The sequence below is a fragment of the Hirundo rustica genome, chromosome 6 (assembly GCF_015227805.2).
Source record: "Hirundo rustica isolate bHirRus1 chromosome 6, bHirRus1.pri.v3, whole genome shotgun sequence".
Lineage (NCBI taxonomy): Eukaryota > Metazoa > Chordata > Aves > Passeriformes > Hirundinidae > Hirundo > Hirundo rustica.
In genome coordinates, this window is record NC_053455.1 from 56484236 (window position 1) to 56503208 (window position 18973).

The 18973-nt window shown below is 36.6% G+C and overlaps 1 protein-coding gene across 1 annotated transcript in view; it reads left to right on the forward strand.

Annotated features, from left to right (window-relative positions):
• Positions 1-18973, forward strand: part of SPON1 (spondin 1) — a 175343-nt gene that overhangs the window by 24952 nt on the left and 131418 nt on the right. The window contains exon 3 of the mRNA XM_040067957.2: positions 9004-9137. Coding sequence (XP_039923891.1) covers positions 9004-9137 — 134 coding nt within the window. The remainder of the gene's footprint in view (positions 1-9003; positions 9138-18973) is intronic.

Consider the following 18973-nt stretch of genomic DNA (forward strand, 5'->3'; position numbering starts at 1 on the left):
TGTGATTTGTTTTTTGGTTGAACATTTTAAAAAGTTCAATGGTACCACTCCTAGAACTGATGCAATTGCAGTCTTGGTCTAGCAAGCAAATCCTAGAAGGAAATCTTAATATTTTGGGGAAACATTCTGGTCTCTTGTCTCCCCAGAAAAGCAGCACCAATATATTGACCTTTTTAATTGAATATATTGGTTTTCGCAATTTTTGGGGGGCAGGAAGACTTTTCTTCCAGATATAATTCCCAGCTTGAAGTAGAGATCCAACACGAGTCAGAGAAGGATTTATACCTGGATGGGGAGAAGGTTCAGGTGTCCAAGCCATTAGAACAACAATTGTACCAGAGAGGTCTGTAGCCCTAAAACATGCTTCTCCGCACAGCACCAGTCTCCTCTAGGACAGATTTCACTCAGCCTCTTTTCCTGCATCCCTCTCCTTTGGAAAACTGAACTTCACTAGACCAGCAGGGATGAGGCTGAGCGAGTCATCAAAATAAACAGGGCAGAGAGTTGAAGACACATTTCTAAGTGCTTTTCATTACCTGTCTGCCAAGCCAGTGTTTCCCCTTGGTTCAGGGCATACGTGGGGTAGAACAGTTCAGAAAAGAGACTGGCTGAAGGCTACTCATTCTGTAAAATCTTTCACTGACAGTGAACAGCCTAATTCAGAAGAGATTTGTGAATCTGCATCTTCTGTCTCACAAGCAGTCTTCAATGCTGGTCCCAGAGCACACTCTAATAGAATGGCTCAGCTTTTTGCAGGATAAATAAGGTACATAACTAAATCAGTTTTGTCTTCTGATCCCACTGTGCAGCCAAATGAAACTATAAACCATTTTTTTTTTCACAAACGGAGGTTCTTATTTTGTTAGCACTATTTAAATTTCCTCTTGCATTAATTGTGCCACAGTCCCTGGAAACGCTGAAAAAGCACTCTGGTGTAGAAGATGTAGCCATCAAACTGCAGCTCTGCCAGATTTGTTTTTGTTCTGCTTCCTGGGTTCTGTGAGCATCAATGCACCGAGCTGGGGGATCTTTGATAGAATTTGGCTGTTCTTTCTACGAAAGTGAGACAAAGGGTTAGTACACAGGGAGCCACTCCAACTTTATGTCTTCCTTGGATTTCCCTGGCTTAAATTCTTGTTGACTCTCTAAGCTACTTTTCCTTTTAATTTGAGCAATTGGTTCATCACAGAAGAGCCTGAAGATCTGGAATCTCAGAATTAATCTCTTCCCAAAGAACTCCTGTTTATGAAGCCTGAGAACAATTGGAGGTGTGACAAGCTGTTAAGAATAAGTAAGTTATCATAGAGTGTTTAATATATTGGTTTGAAAAAGGAGCTCAGTGTCTCTATCCCTGCTCCACAGACTATGCTGAAGTGGTTTGGGAAAGGCTGCTCAGCAATCCAGGTCACGTCTCACTTCCAGTCCAGGGTTGTGTGCACATTGCCTGGCTTTATATCACTTTCTTTTATGAGGCTGCAAAAGCATTTTGTTCTTTAAACAACTTCCCAAAGCTTTTTTATCTAACTAGAAAATCAGATTAAAAGGCACTCTATAATGTAAGGTAGCTAATTGCTTTTCATATATCTGGTTATAATGGTGGGAAATATATATAGGAATTAACAGCAGTTTTCTCTCTTTCTAGGAAAATATGTGCATTATGGACTTGAATGAAAGGTCCAAACTGTACAGACTGAACCAGAAATACAGAAAATCCTTAAACTTCTTTCAAATGATTTTTATCTAAAAATTCTTGATTTCTATACAGTATCCCCTTCAGCAAGCAATGTTTCTCCCAGGCTAAAACACTTGAGACATCGCCTATCAAAATCTATTTTTTACCAAAGAAATAATGTTCACTCTGAAATAGTTTGACAATGGAATGCTGGGTATAAATAATATTTATATTATAAATATATTTCTATATTGGAATACTTCCACAGAGAACCCTGCATGGATCTTTGTTGAGGTTTATTGTGGTTACGTTCTCATCTGAAATGAGTGTTAGTTTTGTCATCTTGGAAGAGCTGTTGGCACTCTGATCTCTCCATTACATGGAAGACAGAAATAAGAAATCCAGTGGGAGCCCTAAGTGGCTGTGCTCCAATTTTTTTCTGTTTTTCAGTGTTGGATTTAATTTTCTGTAGCTGCTGTTTTGGGTTGGCCTTGGCTCACCTGTCGGGAACTGGCCGGAGGACTGCTCTGACTAATGCTGCCTCTGTTCCCAGGGGCCTGCTAAGGGTCATCACGGCACAGCCTTCACTGGTGTCCTCATCATCCTCACTGGTTATTACTCTGTTTTAAGGCTGCAGTGGGACAGCTCTGCTTCCTAAATCTTGGAACAGAGTTTTGGAAGTAAAATGTCTTCATTTTCATTTTAAAGTCATAAAATTTACTCCTTTTTCATCTGCTATTTCTTGCTTCCTAATTTAAACTATACTTAGACCATAAAACCCCCTCTCATTTCATATAAAAGCAAATCCATTTCTTTAGCTACTGCCTAAATATAATGAAAAAAAACCTGTAACCCAGAAATTAATGTGTTTTAATTGGTCAGCACAATGAGTCTGACCTCAGTAAATTTACTCTAGATTTAGATCTAACTTGATTAAATTGTACATCAAAATGGGCCAGAAGCCCTGTTTCTTTGAACCAGAATTTTCAGTCTTTCCCAGAATCCACGCACATAATTTCAAATGCTTTAAAAGCTGCTGTGTAGACCGGAGAGTGGGAATGAAGTTAAGCCATTTGTCACGCAAGGCACAGAGTGACTCGCTGCTTTTGTGCAAAACGTCACACGGAGCTCCTTTGCACCATTTCCTCGTGCTGGTGCCCCTGATGCTGTGGGTAATTTGTATGCTCTGATGCTCGTGCCAAGGTACTCTTTTAGGCAAGAGCCAGCTGGGGCACTTTGGGTCTCTGTGTGCCAAGGTGTGAAAAGCAAGTTCAGTGTTCAAAATAATTCCTAGTTAATGCTGAGCATTGTTGGAGACCACTGGATGTGCTAAGGAGCTAGAATATTTGAAGGGATTTCAAAAGATGATGGAATTTGTAAAGATTTTGTCCTGTCCCTGCTGGAAATTAGTGTTTGCAAATTGCTTTTTAATATGAAATTAAAGAATTTTCCTTAGTCGAAGTAACTACTTCTTAAAGAAAATTATCAATGGGACCCAACGTGATTTATAGCTATGAGAATAATGACAGCATTCTGTGCCTGATAGAGTCTCTCTTTTAGAGATGATAAAAACAATGTTATCTAGGAAAAGCTGGATTATCTGCCAACTCCTCTCCCCAGTAATACAGTCTGACAAAGTAGTTTGACTCAATTTAGCAAACTCTTTTAAAAGAGATGTTAATGTTTTGGTCAAGGAGGAAACTTCATGGGAAACAAAGATGAAACTTTGGACCTTAGGTCCTCTCTTAGTGACTACTTAGGTGAAAACTGCCTTGATTCACAACAGTGCTCATTCAACTCTTGAGTTTTAATTCATCTCTTAATTGGCCATTTTAATTTTACAAGCATAAGTCTTCAGTGCAAGCTTTATAATTCAGCATGTTATAACTTTAACTAAGAGTAGTTCTGAAGCAAGAAAAATACACAGTATGGCATTTTACATTTACTAGATACTGTCAAGCTACTGTTACCTGTTTCTGGCAATACACATAGTCTCTTTACTCTTTTCATACATATTAAAGAAAGAAGAAATAGCTATTTCATTAAGCTCCCCACTGCCAGGCTTGGGCAGGAAAAGCTGCTTAGTAAAGCTGGTGGTGTGTAGTGTGGTATCTTTACTGCACTTGGGGCTCCCGTCACCCTGAACTGCCTTCTTTTTCACTTTGTTTGAGCTGCACCTCGAAGTAGACCCTGCAGCAGCCCTGCAGACCCTGTCTGCCCTGCAGGAATAAAATAGCTCAGGTTTGTTTGGACTGAAGAGCAAAACACAGCAGATTCTTAATAGATTTTTTTTTTTTTTCCTCAGGTAATGATTACAGAACCAAATTTGATTTCTAATTGCAACTTTGTGCGACGTCTACATAAAATTTGTACTGGAAGTTGGCAGAACGTAGTGATAAACTACAAGTATATTTTAGCAATGTCTTTCTTCAATAAATCTGTACTTTTCTCAGTGCTTCAGAGAAACCCTAAATCAAATCCTAGCCCTAACCCTTATCAGACAACTCCAGCCTTGTGGTGCATTGCTAAGGATGGACAATCTTCTGGGGAGCCCAGCAGTGCTCAGTGGTTCTGTACAACCTTGAATCACAATCTGCAAGACTGATTTACTGACACTGCATAAAAAAGTCCCTGTTTTGATTCTTCTAATTCTGAGCACTGACTCTGAGAGAAATGCTGTCCTTTAGTCAGACAATGTGAAGCATATCTTTGAGGTAGGGTTTTTAAACTGACTTTGTACATCATTAATTTTACATTCCATATAATAAGCTCTGTTCTTGATTAATCCCTAAAGGCCAAATATTATTGCTGTTACATAGACCCAATGTTCTTTTTATAATTGGAAAGTTTCCTCAAGGAGAAGACAGTTTTGCAACATTCATATTAGCTCTTCCAGAGAAGACATCTGCCCACAAAGAGGCTTATCTTGTGAACTTTAAGCTGTGTTCTTACTTTTTTTCCCCTTTAATTCTGTTGTTACAGTAGAATGCAGCTGTTTCAGTGGGTGGAAAGTGATGATGTGTCCACAGAACAAGAAATGGTTCTGATGGTCCTAGCCAGTGGTTTCAACTAGGGAAACGGATACAAGCCAGTAGAGGGTTTATGTAACTTCATCTCCTTTTCTACTCAGTGCTAATCCCTTTCTTTGTGACGTATGGTCTTTTGAAATTTTTTAACTTTTTTTTTTTTTTTTTTTTTTTTTTTCAGTACTAGTATAAATTTAAGGATAGAGAGTTTAACTGCTTGTTTTCCTTGACTAATAGTTTACAGAAACCAGAAACAGCAAGCTTTGTCACTCAGCATGAAATGTTCCAATTCTGAGAAAACCGATTGTGTGGGGTTTTTTGTTTGGTGGTTTTTTTTTGTTTGTTTGTTTGTTTGTTTGTTTTTGGGTTTTTTTGGTTTAAAAAACCCAAACAAACAAACAAACAAAAAAACACCAAAAAAAACCCCAAAAAAAAAACAAAAAACCCACAAAAAACCCCACAAAAAAACCCCCCAAAACAAACAAACAAACAAACAAAAAAAACCCAAAAAACCAAACCCAAAACACTAAGCAGTTTTCCAGTACTGCTTTTCAGGAACACCCAAAACTTGTCCTCAACCTCATCAGTGTTTGGAATATGCAAAGAATGTAAGACTGAACCTGGAGCTGGTAAATTTTTCCTTGTTGTTTCCCTTTTCTTATTTTCATGTTTGTGTATTTATCTAAGCAGCCAAATTCTACTTGTTGTGACACTCATTTGAATCCTAGTTAACTCCAGTAATCTTGTTCAGGATTTACACTAGTTTCCCTGAAGGATTAAATCAGTTCAATAATACCACCGTCATAATGGGGAAAAAACAAAACCAAACCCAAAACCACACACACAAAAAAAACGACCCATGGAAAAAAACCCAAAACCAACCAACCAACCAAAACAGCCCTCCCCAACCCCCCCACCAAAACAAAACAAAACAAAAGAAGCCCTAAAAACAAACAACCAACCAAAAAAACCCCATACCTAAACCTAACCAGAATATTAAAAATCTAATGTCATTGCATTTGTGTATTCAAAAGGATAAGTCACATAGAGATCATTTGCTCTGAGGTTCAGATTCCTTGCCCAAGTGTTCATTTTTTGGTTTTAGGATTTTTGTACAACACGTGGGTAATTTGCTGGTCCATTCTTGAAAACATAAGGCTTCCCATTACAGATAACCTGGGGTTTAGAAGCTATAATTTTGCAAATGCAATGTTTTAATCTGCGTGCCTTTTCCCTGCCAAATCTTTCCTTCACGCCTATGCGGTCTGACTTGGTTCCAGAAAAAAAATCAGGATTGCATTACATGTCTCTTTTTTCCCCCAGAATTGGCCAAGATACTGTTGCTTTTCTCCTACATAGGAGTGTAATAATATGATCCACCACCCTAAAATATCATGTCATTTGTAATCCTGGAGTATAAATCAGGATTCCCTTCTTATCACTCCTAAGAAACTTTTTATTAAAAAATTGAATCTCCATGGATACAGAAAAAAATCCCCCATTTTTTTAACAAATAGATTTGAGAGGGTTTATCTGAAATCCTAGAATTTGGAAAATTCTTGGGTTTATTACATATCGTAAAATGACTTTCTTTAATCATCTCAAATCAACTGGCATTTGAGCCTTTCCAAGTATTTTAGGAGTTCTGTACTGTATTCTGTCAACATTAGGAGACTTCACTGAGAAAGCTTCTATCCAATTTTTCTTCAAAGGAATGGTTTTTGGAAGACCTTATGATTTTATCCTCAGTGTTTTCTAGTAGACACTCATTGCATAAGTCTTCTGCTTTGATGGTTAGTGATGCAGGAAATCGTGATGTAGCCTTGAGGCTCAGCCACTTCCTGTTCTTCCAGGATCATGTTTTAAAATGCAGCCAGAGCTTTCAAATTAGTTTATTACAGAAATACTTGAGAAAACTCTTTACTTGCTAATTTACAGGAATCAGGTATGCAACAAAAGTGCAAAAAACGTTTCTGTGTTTATTTGCTGCAACTGGAACAAGGATGTGCTTCAATGTAATGGCTGTCTAGAATCCAAGCACATATTTCAGCTTCTGCTTTTGTGGGAAAGTCATAAATTTGGCTTGTAATAACTACTCACAGCTGCTCACAACTCCTTCCTTTGGTTTTTGGATTTGGTTTTGGAGTTCCTTGTGGTTCTGTTCACTGTTGGGGGAAGAAGCAGGATGGATTCAACTGCAAAATTCAACTGCTTTACTTAATGTTCAAATGTACACATGTAAGTCTACAATGATGACTGCTGAAGGAATGATCTTTAGGGATATGAGAGCAGCTAAGTTCTTGTTAACTGAAAACAGTGGTTTTATACTTGGAGAGCACCAATTCATTTCAATTGGGCTTCTCAAGAAACATTCATTGGTGGAGCATATGTCAGGTAAGAGCTCAGCTAGACTGGGAATAAGTTTCATTGGTCATTACGGAATAGCTTGTATCTGGTCAATCCTATTCATACTTACATGGAATTAATTACATAATCTTGACCTGGAGTGAATATAGTCTTAAAGTTTTTATTCAAGAGTGTGAGTTATACTGCAGCAGCATTTTGCATCTGACAAGGGAGCCAAGTAATTTGTATAGTAATTCGTAATATTTCCATTTTTTAAGAAAAGCTGTCCTTTTCAAGAATTTTCTGATGACCTCCTAAGAGCCTTTTCAGTGGGAATTATCATGCTTTTGTATAACGTGCAATAGTATTTTATTGTGTATGAGATGGTATAAAATCACTCATTCTTCTCTCAGAGCTGCCACCAAAATTGGGTTTTGATTGAGAATGAATTACTGTGAGATAGGGATAAAAGGTCAATTGAAATGGTCCTGAAATAATTGAGACAACCTTTCTGAGAGATAAGTAGGCAGTTTTATTTCTTTATTTTACTGATGCAGGAATAAGGCAGACAGAATAAGTACAGTTGGTAGCCGAAATGGAATTGTTGATCAGGGATTTCTTGGTGCTCAACTTACACACATTAAATTGTATCCAGCAGAAGTAGAAACTCTGCAGTCAGCTTAAGCCTCCACTGGATCCCACACTTCCCACTGCTTACTGTTAATTAGAACCCAGCAAATGTGCACATTGTGTTTGGTTACACAGATTCCACAAAGCATTAAAAGACTTGAAGCATATTAATGGCTTTAAATTTAAAACTCATTAGCCACTGCCCTGTTGACCAGCTGAAGAGAGTTTCTCAGCACTCCTCTGGGCCAGTGCCACTTCATTCTGTCATGGAAATACAGAAATGTTTGTTGGCTTAGCTAAAAATGTTTGGGAATTCTGGTGGCATCCTTGGATGAGATAGCGAGGATGCCTGCTCACTAAAGCGGATCTGGCCCAATTAAAGATATTGCCTCTTTTTTTTTTTAGAATGCAAAGGAGTATTTTTTCATCAAAATTCTTGTTTAATCTTATGTCTATTGCCAGAAGATTTTTTTTTTTTTTTTAAATATAGTTTAATTGGCAAAAGTGTATGTTTGTTTGTGTGTGTATGTGGTTAGGACCGGGATTCTGAAAAAGACCCTTCAGAGCTGAATCTTGCTACAAATTGATAAATATAGCTTTTTTCTAATTCATTGCCTGAATGTTGATCCAATGTTGTGTAAATTGTGGCTTCATCAAATGAAACAGGATCATGGAGCATTTTGAAGAGAAATTTTGCAATATCAGAGCATCACCAGTTTCCAGCTAAAACTTAACAGTTTCTGATGAAATTTCTTTGAGCTCTGATGAACAGAAGGCTTAAAGTACAATCCATGAAACACATATGCAGTGAGAAAGCTATTTTGACATGACACCTTTGAGTAAAATCCTTGGAACACCAATTCCAAATCTGCTTCTCTGGCTTTTGACTTGTACCATTTATACTTTTCTGTTAACCATCAATCAATCAATCAAAAAAGCAAAAAACCCTGCAGTTTGGACTAAATAATGGATTTTCAATCATCTGAAATGATGAATATTTTATTATTTTCAGTTCATTAGTATTTACAAGGAAGCTCCAGTAATCAGGATCCACAAAAAAAAAGGTTATTTGAAGCGATGCTCCTAAAACTCTAAATTCTCTTTACCCAAAACTGACTTATTTTTCTGTCTTTATTTTGTGAGCTTTTGGTCTTCAATTCAGTGGCAGCCTGCATGTTCTAAATAAATTCACTGAAGCAGTCAGTGCTGAGCTAAGCAGAGAGAATTAAAAATATTCTACACAAAGAAAACATGAACCGACAAAACATACAGGAAAGACGTTGGCCAGGCATGTCCTTATTTTTTCCCCTTCTCTTTATGTTTCCCTAGATCATAGATGAAGAAGAAACGCAGTTCATGAGCAATTGTCCCGTTGCTGTGACTGAAAGCACACCTAGAAGGAGGACACGCATCCAGGTGTTTTGGACAGCTCCTCCCTCCGGGACAGGATGTGTGATCCTGAAGTAAGTATTTTAAGGCATAGTAAAGTAAAATTCATTTAAGAAGTCAAATATTTATTGGAACCAATGGAGTTCTTAATTCCTTTTTTTTTTTCTTCTTGGACACATCTGATCAAGTTTAGTTCTGCTTGCACGGTGAAGTGTTGGCAATTTAAAGCCTAAATATTCAAAAGGAACTCCAAGCCTTCAATAACCATTGAGTCAGCAACCTTAATTGTACTTGATAACCTTTAGTTTCACATTAAAAAATCTAAAAATTCTTAATTTTTAAGATCAAAATTGCATCCCTCTGGTAGGTAAAAAACATACTCTTAGTTGAGAGGAATAATAGGAGTGTTCTGCAAAGTCATGAACAGAACTTTATCAGAAAAACCAGATCTGTATGTTTAGAGGTGAATCCTTTCATTTTAGACCTAGAGGTCATTTGCTGATATTTTCCTACTGTTACATACACTCATGTGAAATCATGCTTTTCAAGCAGTAAATAAAGATAACTCTATGTATGTTCACTTTGCTTTAGGGTTGTTCACTGGTCTGTAGAATTAAGAGTGCCAGAGAAATATTGTCCTGTCCCTTAAGACTTTGTTTGCTGCATTTAATTGGACAGATTGGTCAAATATTCATGGACAATTGGGATTTCTTTGCTTGCTTTAATCCATGTCTGGGAGAAGCCTTAAAAATTGCTAAGATGTGCCCTGCAGCACACCAAAGTATTTCAAAGAGGCTTTTCAGTGTTGGGGATAGTGAGTTTTGGGCTTTTAAGGAAAGGCTATCACAAAGGTTGTGCTGAAGATAGTTCAGGCCTATTCAGGAAAACGTTATTAGAATTGCAGTTCATTTCTGGACAGGCTGTGAAATTGCCACCAGCAAAAACGGTCCATGGCTGCTTTCTTTTCACCCTGCGCTTCACTTCCCCTCTTGCTGATGAGATGAGACAGACAGTTTCTCCTCTTTTACATCTCTGAGGGTTATTTAGTCTCAACTCTGGCTCTGGAAAGCTCTCAAATCTTTGTCAGTGTGCTTCTACTTTCTGCTTCTTAGTTTCAGTATAATAATTTTAAGAATCACCTGGTTTAATGTGTACTAAAGCAGCTCAAGAATATATTTACAGTCTTTACAGCACACTCAGACAAGCATACATCAGGCTGCAATAAAACCTGTTATAAGTTGTGTTATATTTATAGATGGAATATTTCAAGAGATTCTTTGGCAATCCAGAAGATTCCTTGAGTGTTGCTGAGCTTTTTATCAGTAATGCTCCTTAGTCTTTCCCCAGGACTGAGCCCCTCTTAGCTGCATAACCGATACTGCTTGAGGCACTTGCTATTTAATTTAATTAATAATAAGGTGAAGGTGTTTTATATGCTTTTTAAAGAGACAATATTTAAACTTTAATCCAGTAATGATATTCAACAACACAAGTTGATGGATTTATTATTTTTTTAATTACTGTCTTAACGGAAATTGCCATTACAAACAAACAAACAAACAAACAAACAAAAAACCCAAACAAAAACAAACAACCCCCGCCACACTCAAAAAAAAAAAACAAAAAAAAAAAAACCAACAAAAAAAACCCCACCAAACAAAAAACCACCACCAAAACACAAAAAACCCCACCCACAAAAAGCAAAACCAACCAACCAACCAAAAAAACCCCATTAAGGTCTATACTTTTCTCACTGAAACTTAAACATCTGTGGTTGAAGTTATTTCAGGGGTCTGTCTGTGTCTTTTCAGAGAAGGAGTGCAGTAAAATACCACCAACTGCAGGACCTTGATAAGTGTTTCTTCTCTCTACTTGCTGCTAGTCAGGTCATGCTGGGTGTTCAACAGTGATTTTTTCTGTAAAGTACTTGAATTCTTGCAGAAGAGTCAAGAGAGGCTACAAAATGTAGCAGTCATAACTGCATTTCTGATGTTCTGCAAATTAAAATATAAATTTGCCACTGTCTCAAAGAGTGTGCAGAGTGAACCAGTGGCTTACAACCTTCCCAGGCTGCTAGATGTGCCATCAAAACACTGAAGTACCAACAAAGAGCTAGATTAGCTGGCTGGCACCAGTTTTCATAACACATTTGGGAAAACAAAAGAGCAGCTTGGAAGTGCAAGTTCCAGGAAAAGGAAAAAATGTTGGTGTAATGACCACCTACTTACAGTGTGCTGTGGATGTCTTTGGTGTGTGCGCGCTGCTGAAGAGTGAAAGGAAGTTGATAAGTTACTTTTAGGAAAAATTATATGAGAAATAGAAGCTTCCTCCCAATGAATGCTTTGTTGACCTCAGAAGGTAAGGAGCAGCTCCATGCCCAGGGCTGTTTAAAGAAAGAATGACCATTATTAAGAGTTGCTGATGCCAGAAATTAACCCCATAATGTGGCATTTGTTTGTGCTGCAGTGCAGTCCTCCATGGCCCCATGCATAGCAATCACTTCTGGCATTAATAACATTTGCATTTTCTCTTTTGCACATAAAGATTTGATGGCATGTGAATTAGAGTTTGTAGTCAACCTCCTTCACAAGCCTTCTTTATGGTCTGCTCCCATAGAATAGAATGGAAATTTTGGAAATAATTTGGAAATAATTATTGGAACATCAGCATTGGAAAAAATTATTTCATAATTATTCTAGGTGATAAAAGCAAAAGTCTAAAAGCAGGTATTGTTTTTAAGAGTTTAGTCCAAACTCATCATGGAATAATTCTGAAATCTTGAACTTTAAGGGAAACTAACCCTCTGTATTTTTCTTTCTTCTGTATGTGATGGGAATGCAAATATTTCTTTAATTGTCAATATGTATCTGATTCAATCCTTGCAGACTATCATAACTTTGTTTTAGAATTTCCAGCACACAATGGCAGCATTTTGGAGCCTGTTCTGGATCATGAGGATTTACTTTTTTCCTATGTCCTGATCTACTGACTTCAATATATTGAAAAGTTGAATGTAACTGATCCATAAAAACTTACTACAGTTTAAGTGCCAAATAATGTCTTTTTTTTTTTTTTTTTTTTTTTTTTTTTCTAGTGGTGTAACCAAGTAGAGAGTTTTCCAGGAAGCTTTTCTTGAACTAGAAGTGAGGTTTTGGAACAGCGATTTTTCTGCAATTTGTGAAGTCTGGTAGCTTTGGTAGAAAGATTTGCTCAGATTTGGGTAGCAGTCTTCCCAGCTTTGGAGGCATAGTGCATGTGATCAGTGTGGCTGTGACAAGCCCAAAATGACACAGACAAATGGGAATTTCTAGCTGTAGGGCTCAGCAAGGGATCCTAAATCATTTGACATGTGCATGCCTGTGTGTAGTGCTAGATTTCCTTGTGACTGCAAAATACAAAGTTTAAGAGAAAAATATGTTTGAATTTGACTTATTGTCACTACCTTGCTTCCTAAAACATATCTTTCTGCATGAAGGCTTAGAATTGTGAGGAGAAAAAGAAGAAAATGGATTAACATATGATGTTGTGCTGTAATTGTTTAGTTGAGAATAATTCATTTATTTGCTTCATTCCCAACAAGAGACAACAGTGAAATACCCTAAAGGTTTGAGTCCTTCTGGACTCTACGGAAACTGCCAGCACTAAATGTGCTTCTGGAATGCAAACAATAGCTGAGGCTCCATTTATCTACACGCTTAGACCTGTGCTTGAATCTCACTGAAGACATAAGATAAAAGACTTTTATTTTACACACCTCAAGCTTTAAGCCCTCTTTCCTGTTTGTCTATTTGGATCTTCCAAGCTGTCATGCTCTGCACAGTCTGCTTGTTTCCATGTTCACAGTGCACTCTTTCTCTCCCTGTTTTCTTTTCCTTCTTGTGATTGATGGAGCATCGTGTCACATGTCAAGATGGGAGGGCCAGGTCATTCCTTCATCTTCTGATAAAAGTTTCTGTTTTAAGCTTCACTTGCTAAGTTTCTGAGCTCTTCAGTATGCGTTTGCTTTCTAGGATCTTTGAAAACCTACTGTTAAAACTTTCTTGAGAAAAGTTTATGTTTGTTTTTGCAATGTGCAATATTGCCAGAAACAATTACATAGACAATAGAGCTGTGGCAGAGCCTGGTGGTGTTTGTATCGTCACGTGAAAGTAGAGAAATTTTCAGGGTTTTGAACCCTGTCTTAGTCAACCTGTTTTAATATTTTGTTGAAGTGAGTGAAAACTGTTTTAAGAAATACCTTTTTTTTCTACATGTAAATTTTCATGCTTGGTATAGCATATTCTATTTTTCATAAAAAGTAGAACAGTACACATGCTTTTTTTTTTAATAATCTGACAAGCTTATTTATTAATAAGCTAATATTCAGAGGCTGTGCTTAATTCTATAAAAAACCTCCAAGTAATGGAAATTTATCTTGTTAAACAAGGAAAATCTGAAGTATAGATTTCAAACAGCGATTTGTCCCATTGAACAAAAAAAGACAATAAATGTTTATTGAAAGCGTCTTAGCAGTGATGGAAAATCACCCCTTTTAGGTTGCTTTGAGCCCCAGGTTTCTAGATTCAGCTGGTTTGTTGTGTTCCTCAAGTCAGTGTCTGAGTTGAGAGTGCCACTGAGCAGGGTAAAGGTCTGAACCAGGTAATTGGTGGGAAATAAAGAACAAACAGTTTTCTGGAAGTCCTTTAGAATTCTGTGATAGAATATAAGAGTGAAGAAAGTGTTGTCAAGTTCTTAGGTGGTCGCATATTAAAATTTCATGGTTGGGAGAATCTTGTTAATATCCAAATTGAGTAACTCTGTCAGATGGTGTAGATCTCATGAAGAGTCACGTACTGTGAGATGGTAATTATCTTCTCCTCCTTTAGCATTTGCTACTTTTCACTGAGGCTGAGATTAATTATTAAATTCGATAAATGATGGCCACATGCAGATAAGTTATATTTAATTTACTGTTTAGCGAAGAAACTGCAGTTGGCTCTTGAACTAATTGAGTTCTCAGACAACTTATGTGACTTGTATGGTAAATGTAGCAAAAGTTCCTGCAGACAAGTTATTTATTTCTGCTATACATATCATGCTTAAACAACCAACAAATTAAAATCTGCTATCTGTAAATACTGTTCATTACCATTAGTACTTGCAGAAATGCACCGTGTTCATCGTAGTGACTGCTGTTTGTTTCTGGAAATGTGTTCTGAGCCATCTCTAGGGAAATGTTTTATGATTCTTGAGGAAAAGTGTGGAGCTTCTTTTTTTTTTTTTCCCTGAATATGTAATTATCATCATGATTTTAATTACACTGGCTCTTGTTTGCATATAATCAGAGAGAAGAGGATTTTTAAAGAATTGCAGCCTTCTAAATAAAAACTATGGCATATTTAGTGTATGTCAAGCAAAGTCTTTTAGATAGTTGTGCTACTGGAGCAAAGCTGTCCTATCTACGAGGACAAATTCCATTTCAGTCCATGGGTCTGTGGGCCTTGGCTACAACACTCAGCTTCCAACCTCCTTGTGCGTAGATTAGTACGTGACCAAGTCATTAACACTGTGTTAAGAGGAATGTTTATGAGGAATGCCAAACTGAGGTGCTCAGAATGAAACCATATTTCAGTCTCTCTTACTAAAGGTGTTGGTATTATGATTCCCACAAAGCCAATATTGCATAACTTTGCTTCTAACAGAAAGAATTCCAGTTGCCAGACTGCTTTACATGGGTGGAAGCTGCAGTGCTTCTGAAACTCTTGCCAGTCATATAAAAACAACATCTGATAGATGATCACAGAGCTGAACTTAAAAAAAACCAATAAAGAACAAAGAATTATGTACACTTTCAGCTGAAAAATTTGTTTGGTACTTTTCATGCTTGTCCTAAATCCCTCATCAGTACCAATGAGCTGGCACAGGGAAGGGAAGTCGGACATGGTTTGAATTTATTCAGGTTACCTGACTAAGGTGATGAAGTTCTCTAAATAGATTCTTTGCTCCTCTCTGATGTTTCCACCACTAAAACATTTCCTTTGCTTGGCTCTACTTACCCAATACATAATTTTTTTCTTGATTTTTTGTGATACTTACCTGATTAAAATATAGCTCCACTCTTTCTCCATATGCTTAATTGGGTGTTTATGTAAATGCTTTGTGTGGAATGTACTCTTTAAATCAAGCACCCTATTTGCTACAAAAGATATGAAATGATGACCTTGCATGCTCTTTTAGGATTCCTGAATACTTTTGGATTATAATTCTTGAAGGAGATTGATGGATTTACACTTTTTGAAAAATCACACTGCTTATTTTGAAGCAGATGAGTACAAATGGCATGTGGTTGATGAGCTATGAGAAATTCACTCTAATGTTTCTAAATTTTCCAACTATAAAAACTAACAACACAGAAACCCTGTTTATTTGAATCAGATATTAAATTTGTTATTCTGTCTTTTCCATTCATCGTCTCAGATTGTCCAGACACTTCATGTCAACAGTTTTACCTGTTTATTAGAATACTAATAGTGGAGCAATTGAGCACAGTTGTAAAGCATTTACTGGCAGCTTTCCATGGTGAGTGAATATAACTGCCAAGGAAAAAGAGAGACCAACCTTCCCTCTTTGTCTAGCGAGAGCTCTGTTTATGAAACAACAGAAGATAACAGTGTTCATGTTATAATTAACTTTATTCTTTTTCCTAGTAGCATCACTGAGTCTTCTGTGTGCAGAGAAATTATTATAATATCTGTACTACAATTTAAAAACCAATCAAAATCTTTATCTTCTAGTTAGCTACCATATGACAGCATCTTCTGAACCTCATTTTTGATAGAGATAATACCAGTACAGCTTAATATTTCATAGCTTAAATAGAATATTTTATATAGACATTTGGGGTATACTTCTACACAATTAAGATACCAAACTAAGATATCTCCGTGCTTTCTTACAGTCCAGAGAACAAATGCCACCTTTGACAAACAAAAATGTGCACTTTTCGATATGAGATCCTTTGGATATGCCTTCATTTTGCCCCATTCTTCACTTTTAGGAGATGTAACAGAAATGTGCCCAGCTTTAAACATCATGGGGCATAGATTGAGGATGAATAGATTTGGGTCCATAGCTCTCCTTCAATGCTGGGTTATTACGTACAGCTCAAATAATTTTTCAATTTTTTTCTGTTTTCCCAAGAGCAGCTTACAGGCCAGTGACTCTTAGAAACCACTTCAGGATAGGAAAGCTTGTATTACCATCCTGGTTCCTTTAAAATAAATTAAATTTTTCTTTATCCAGCAATTTTATTTTTTTTTAAACGAATAGGACAAAAGTTTAAACTTTTCAATGAAACTAACTTAGAACCCTGTATTTTATTTCATAGGTGAAACACCGACAGGGAGTGTACTTGTGTTAGGAAGAAAGAAAAACCTCCATTTTTATATAGCTTCTATATTTATTAGCTCTACTATTAGGTGTAAGAATGCATATTTTATCCAAACGTATATGCTAGCATCAATCTCCTTGACACATCGACATTTAAAACCAAAAGCCATTTCACTTTCGTTTTCCCACAGGTTTAATATTGTTCCTTTAAATTCACAGTGGGAGCATGTGAATTTGGAGGGTGTTATAAGTGGTTTTTCTTATGATTTTGTGTTCTTCTAGATAATCTATTTTATGGTGCAATAATTAAAGTAACCCTATAAAATCTAGTTAGGTTCATTCATATGGTGTTTTGTTTGTAAAGCTGTAGTGTTGCAAAACAGCTTGATGGTTTTGCTACTGAAAGATGGGTTTATTCCTTGAGGAGAGCAAAGCAATAGGAAAAACAATGAGAAAAACAGAGCTAGGAGAAGGGTGGTGGTCTTTCTCGAGCAACAGGGGGAATGTAGTTATGGCTTTATTATGAGAGATAATATTTTAAAACTGTTTTAGACTCTACCTTGAAAATGCCTACAATAATTTCATAATTTTAAAAAAATCAGTGTTATGGCACATTTTGTGGTAAACTGAAGGCATGTGCAGTTACTTTCATTGGTCCTTTTATAAATATATATATATATATATATATATTCCCCCCCACACACACACACACAAATGTCTTCCTGTAAAACAAGCCATTTTGTAAAAAGAAAAAAGTTGTGCATCAATGTGCAGTGGGGTAGGAATTCAGGCACTGGGAATGTTCAACATGCCTTATAACAAGATACTGATGTCAGCTACATTTTTGATCATTATTATGTTTTCTACAGACTTTGTGGGGAAATACTTCAATAAAAAGTAATTAGTAAGGTTAACAGTGGACACAAACACAGAACCAGTCAGAATTCAACTGTTCCTTAATTTGGCATTTTACAAAGCCACACAGGACATTTAACACTTTAATTTTTATTTCCTAACCATAATCCACACCGAATTCCTTGATCCTTCCAGATTCTCAACACTGTTCTAAGGACAATTGTGTGTTTAAATTGTGTACTTCATAAAGTCATGAGAAGTAGAAAATGAAGTGCGGTGCTTTCTAGTGTTCTTACTTTTTGATCCCAAACTTGAAGATAAATAAGGAAGCCATAAAAAGTGATGTCAGAAGGGACTTTAGTGAACTACCCAAGCCCTTCCTGTCTGACTTTACTGTATGATAGTAGAGTGTATTACAAGCTTCCCCTGCACCTGTGTATTTACAAATCTAAATAGATGTATGGAAAATCAAGAAAATTTCTTTCCAATAGTTCCCCTTATTGACAAAATTTGCATCAGAGAAAGAGAAATCCTCAATGAATTATTAATTCTATTTACATATCCTAGAGGAAAATGCAAAAAAGGATTTAAGACGTGACAGGAGGGAAGTTCTCTGAAGTATCTTACACTGAAATCTGAATTTGTCTGTCATTTTGCACCCTGCAAGTGGGGAAATACAACAGTAAACTGTGATTTCTTTCTGGCTGAGTCTCTAGGAGAGTCTGCATTTTCATAAATTTCAAATAGAGAGATGGAGGGAAAAAATCAGCTCTGTAATTTGCTTGTTGTTTGCTGTTTGTAATGAAAATCACTGTTAATTTAGGAGCCTGACAGCTGTAGGACATTTGCCATTCGGCAGCAGCTGTCAGTAGCACTCTGGTTTATTTTGCAAACAGATGTTTAATTTGACTTCAAGGCCATTGTCATTTTGTGAGGGGGAAACAAAGAGAGAAAAGGAATAGGAATAATAATGATAGTCATAATTTGATTTCCTTTCAAAACATACAGATAGTCACTATTGATGACATCAGAAGTGTTGTCATTTTTTTTTTACTGAATGTTTGCAACTAGTTTTTTGTAACTGCCTGAAGTTATGCATGATAATTCATGTTAAGGAGTTGATTTGTCTTGTGTCAGGAACTGAAGGCTTTATTTTAATGAAATGTGATGCATTTTTAAAATGTGTATTTTATTCATGAATTAAGATGTCATACTATTTCTGCAGGTCACAGATAAGAGATTTTGGTCTCTGTATTGAAACCAGCACTCCAGTGGGCCCAAATATGTTTTGCATACTGTAGTATAGCGCTGTTCTTGTTGCACATCAGTGAATATGAAGGGCCAATTGAGTACAGCAATGATGAAAGGAGGTAATCAGAAAGTTAAATAGTGTAATGCAGTTAATTTTTAGTTTTAGTAACAAATGATTTTATCCAATATATGCCTAGTGATTGAGGCTTTAACAAAACTTGCTGTTTTAACATTTTGGCAAGATCCTCTGTTACTCAAAATGTCTATTGATCCAGATAAAAGAATGCGGATGAGCAGTGAATATTCTCAAATCTACAACACAACAGTAATTCCAAGGTCTAGTTTAAGTTAGTCATAAATGTGCCACAACTGGTCACTTGCTTCTTCGTAATACAATCATTATTTCAAGATTGTATTCTGTGAGGGTGTGTAAGCA